General features: G+C 44.1%; 1 protein-coding gene across 1 annotated transcript; it reads right to left on the bottom strand.

Annotated features, from left to right (window-relative positions):
- Window positions 1–213: 213 nt before the first annotated feature.
- Window positions 214–4,302, bottom strand: LOC129263113 (uncharacterized protein K02A2.6-like). Its single transcript, XM_054901034.2, has one exon. The coding sequence runs from the start codon at window positions 4,300–4,302 to the stop codon at window positions 214–216; it is 4,089 nt and encodes a 1,362-aa protein (XP_054757009.2).
- Window positions 4,303–4,990: the final 688 nt, after the last annotated feature.

Genomic DNA, 4,990 nt, shown 5'->3' with positions numbered 1-4,990 from the left:
ATCAATGAATAATATCTCGTGAATGACTTCAAATACAATTTTCACGACTCATATAACGGCTAAAATCTAAATCTCAGACTAGTTTACTATATACAATGCGAGTTATGTGCTTTTCATATTTCTCCAATAAACAAACTTTCAAGATTACAACACTTGTGATTGTCATTATTTTCCTCTATATCAAATTGAAAGGTAACACTATTTCTAACGTGGCTATAAGGATTCGCTAGTACTAGGTGCCATATTGGGATTTTCTGTTGTCTGGCTTGGATACTGCGTCTGTTGAATCAGAATCTCTGGTTGTAGATTGGTGTTCTGGTCAGGCATTTCTTCCTTGTCATGACCATTTCCATGCGATATAGTGTAAAGTCTAATGTGATCCACATGGCGGCGTACCTCTCTACCATCCTGTAACTCTATCACGTACATGACTTCATTGAGTGTTTCGGTTACTATTCCTCTGAGCCAAGTTGGTCCGGCTGCAAAGTTCTTCACCAGAACAGTATCATTCAACTTGAACTGTCTCATCTTTGAGCGCTTGTCTGCCGCCTGTTTCATTGCAGATTGCTGCTTCTGAACCGACTTGTGCAGGTTCGGACGGACATGATCCATTCTACTTCTAATCCTCCTTTTGAACATTAGTTCACTTGGTGTTTTCATGGTAGTTCCTTGTGGAGTTATCCGATAGGTCATCAGGAATACTTGGATGCGCATCTCCAATGATGTTCCACTGGTTTTCTTAACTCCACTTTTCAAGGTTTGCACAGCCCTTTCCGCAAGGCCATTGCTGGAAGGGTGTTTTGGGGCTGTTTGCACATGTTCTACATTGTTGTTGAACAGGAAGTTCGAAAAGTCTTCAGAGACAAACTGGGTGCCGTTGTCACTTACGACTGTTTCTGGAATACCATACGTTGCAAACAGGCGTCGCATGGCAGTGACTGTAGCAGCTGCAGTGGCGTGTGCTACTCTAATAGCTTCAATCCACTTGGTGTAGGCATCAACAACAATCAGTACGTTCTGGTTATCGATGTAGGCGTAATCGATGTGGATCCTACTCCAGGGTCGTTCTGGGAACTCCCATGGGTGGATAGGGGAAGGTGGTGGGCTTCGCTGGTGCTCCTGACAAGTTGTACAGGTCTTCACCTTCTCTTCCAACATTTTGTCGATGCCTGGCCACCATACAAAGGATCGTGCAAGTGCTTTCATCTTGACTATGCCTGGATGAGTCCCATGAAGTTCATCAAGGATCCTTTGTCTCATCTGCTTGTTGTCTGGAATGACCACTCTATGCCCCCATAATGTGATATCATCCTCAATCGAGAGTTCCTCCTTCTTCTGCGCAAAGGCTTTGAGCTCTGGTGGAACGTTCTTGGGGTTTGGCCATCCATTCATCACATAGGCTGTTACTCTTGCGAGAACAGGATCCCTTTTGGTGATTCTTCTGACTTCATCGGCCTCAACTGGTCTTGTGTCAATATCCAGCGTGTTGATTTGAACTGGCGGCTGCTCATCCAGCTCTGCAAGACTCTGATGCGACCACACTGTTTGATCATCTGCCAAGGGTAGGCGTGAAAGGGCGTCTGCATTCTGGTGCTGTTTACCTTCCTTGTATATGATGTCATAGTCGTAGGCTGAGAGGATCATGTGCCACCTGGCTAACCGTGCAGAGGCCATGGGGCTTGCAGGTTTGGTGTCACCGAATATGCCTAACAGCGGCTTGTGGTCTGTGACGATTGTAAATCGTCTTCCGTACAGGTACTTGTGAAATTTCTTTAAACCGAAAATGACAGAGAGTCCTTCTTTTTCATATTGGGCGCAATTTGCTTCACTTCTGGTGAGCGTGCGTGATGCAAATGAAATGGGCTGCTCTAGACCGTCTGTTCCTACATGGCTGAGGACTACACCTAGACCATAGGGGCTTGCATCACATTGCAACAACAAAGGCTTACTGGGGTCGTAGTGTGTCAACACTGTGTCACTCTGAACCAGTTCCTTTGACTTCTGGAAGGCTCTTTCTTGGTCTCCTCCCCACTTCAGGTTTGGATCTGCTTTGTTCCGGTCTCCCTGCTTCTTTGGCACTGAAGCATACTCTGCCTTCAACAGTGTTATTAGTGGGGCGATCTCTTTGGTCAAATTTGGTATAAACTTCCGATAGTAGCCCAGAAGTCCTAGGTATGCCTGTAGTTGACTCTGGTTCTGTGGTCTTGGAGTCTTCTTTATGGCTTCTATCTTGTCCGGGAGTGGGCTAACTCCATGTTGATCCAGCTTGTGGCCAAGGAACTCCACCGAGTCCATCATGAACTCACACTTTTCCCTTTTCAGTCGAAGTCCATTACTCTCTAGGCAATGCAGTACAGCTTGCAAGTTGGCAATGTGTTCTTCATCTGTCTTCCCGCTAACTATAATATCATCTAGGTACAGGCGACACATTGGTATGTCAGCTAAGAGTGACTCCATTGCTCTTTGGAAGAGCGCAGGGGCTGTGGCTATACCAAAGGGTAACCTAGTGTACTGAAAAAGTCCTCTGTGTGTATTTACTGTGGTGTACTTCCTTGCTTGTTCATCAAGTTCTATCTGGTGGTATGCATGTGAAAGGTCAAGCTTGCTGAACTGTTGACCTCCACCTAAGTCCTGGAGCATATCCTGGAGCGAAGGAATTGGGTACCGTTCCACCCTTAGAACTTTATTTGCTGTCAACTTATAGTTGCCACATATGCGGACTTTACCATTTGGTTTCTTCACCACTACGATAGGACATGCGTAATCAGCAAACTTCACCGGCTCAATCACGCCTTGGTCCTGTAGCTCATCGATGGCTTCGTCAATTTTCTGGCGCATTGCATATGGGACTGGTGCAGCTTTGTAGAACCTGGCTTTATCTCCATCATCTTGAGGATGCACCTTTGCCTGGTAGCCTTCAGGTTTACCAACTTTTGAACAGTCAAACACTTGTTTGTGCTTCACTAACATGTCTTGTAAGGTAGTTTGTATCTTATGCACGGTTTCTGGATTGTTGGAAACATGTGTTTGAAGGTTGAGGCGATTCTGTAGGAATCTGTAGATTCCTTCTGGTGCGGCTTGCATCCAGTCTCGGCCCAGTAACGCAACACCTTTCTCAACTACAAGAAGTGTCAACTTCTTTGGTCGTTGGCTGGCATCAAATTTGACTTCTACCATTGCCTCACCAATGATTGGTACTGATGACTCTGTGTATGTTTTCAAGGAAGCATTTGTTTGCTTCACATCAGCTCGATGTCCCAGTTTATGGAAATCCTGCTGCGACATCATCGTCCAGGGGCTTCCTGTGTCTATTTCTAAGTTAACTTGGATCCCATTTAGGCTTAGACTAGTCTGGAACGGTTCACTGTACTTTGCCATCTTATTTACCATTCCACCCCTAAGGTGTCTGAGTTCTCCACCAGGCATGTTTTCTGTCAGTTCTGCACCTTCCTCACCATTCAAGTGGTTTGCAGATTTCTTTCTAGATCTGTATTGCTTGATCTTCTCACACTGGCTGCGGGTGTGACCCACTTGAGAACACTGATAGCATTTCTCATCCTTAAATCTACATGCTGACTGGACATGATCACCTGAACCACATCTCCAACATCTTGAGGCAGGTTTTTCCTGTTTCTTTTGGCTTGGCTTTTGAGGCTTTTCCTGCACGTCCTGCTTCCGTCTTTGATGTGTATTTTTACACGATGAGGACACAAATGGTTTACGCTGGCTTCTGCCCTGCATCTTCTGAACTGTAGGTGACTCGGTCCTTTTACTCAATACCTTGAGCTTTTCAACATCTCTGTCTGCTACCTTCATAGCTGTGGCGGTCTGAAGTGCATGTTGTAAGGTTAGGGATGACTCACTTAACAGCTTGCGTTGAATTGCGATATCCCGGCAACCCACTACTAAGCGGTCCCTAATCATGTTATCTAATTCTTTGAAATTACAGCCTTCGCTTAATTGGCGCAAATTTGCCACAAATTGCGGTATGGACTCATCTTGCTGTTGCACACAAGTGTAAAACCTATAGCGCTGAACAATTTCGGTAGGCTTTGGTACGAAGTGTGACTTAAGCGTGTTTTTGCATACTGTGTATGTTTGATCTATTGGTTTACTCGGCTGCAAGAGAGCTCTGAGAATGTGATAGCTCTTGCTACCAAGATTGGTCAGAAATATCGCCCTTCTTTTCCCATCTTCCTGTATATTGTTAGCATCAAACCATGCTTCTAGGAGTTCAAGCCATTCGTCAAAATTGTACCCATCACTCAGTTTGGGCACACTACCTATATGTTGGCTTGCCATAATTTTGTTTCATATGTTGTACAAAATCCAGCTGTTAACTTGATTGTGACTACACAATAGGTAGCTGTAACACTAAGTATATCAAGACTTATTGATCATAAAATATGATTTTGATCTTGCAATTGCGCATAAGCAAAGCTTATTTTCTTAGTACATAATGCCTACAAAGCATTAATGTATACTTGAAACAAATGAGCTAAAACATAGATGGTCCAACAATTGACAATACTATATCACTACACACAACTGGTATATGTGGGACTACCCTCTTGTCGTGGGGCTGCAGTTATTCAATGGCATAGCAAATACAGGCACTGGGTCCTGGTCTTAATTGCTAAGTCTTAGACTATAATCGATCAACACTTTGGGCCTAAGTTAGTCCTACAACTGATTAGACCTAGTCCTGTTTTCTTAGACTTGGACCTTGTTTGGTCCTATAACTCAGAGACCCGGTCCTACTTTAGACCTGCTTATAAGATTATACCTGGACATTCTTGTTGGTCCTAACTTTCATAGGCCTGGTCCTACTTGCATAGTCTTAGACCAGTAACTGGACCAACTTGCTATATGACTACGGCATAAACTCAGCTTAAGTTTATCGTTATTTACTGTATAAACATCAGACCTCAATTCAGTCTTGGGCTTGGTCCTGTTGGTTCTAGACCTAGATCTGTAATTGTTATTTTAA

The sequence above is a fragment of the Lytechinus pictus genome, unplaced genomic scaffold (genome assembly GCF_037042905.1).
Source record: "Lytechinus pictus isolate F3 Inbred unplaced genomic scaffold, Lp3.0 scaffold_20, whole genome shotgun sequence".
Lineage (NCBI taxonomy): Eukaryota > Metazoa > Echinodermata > Echinoidea > Temnopleuroida > Toxopneustidae > Lytechinus > Lytechinus pictus.
Note: the sequence above shows the minus strand (reverse complement) of the source record. Positions and strands in the feature narration are given on the sequence as shown.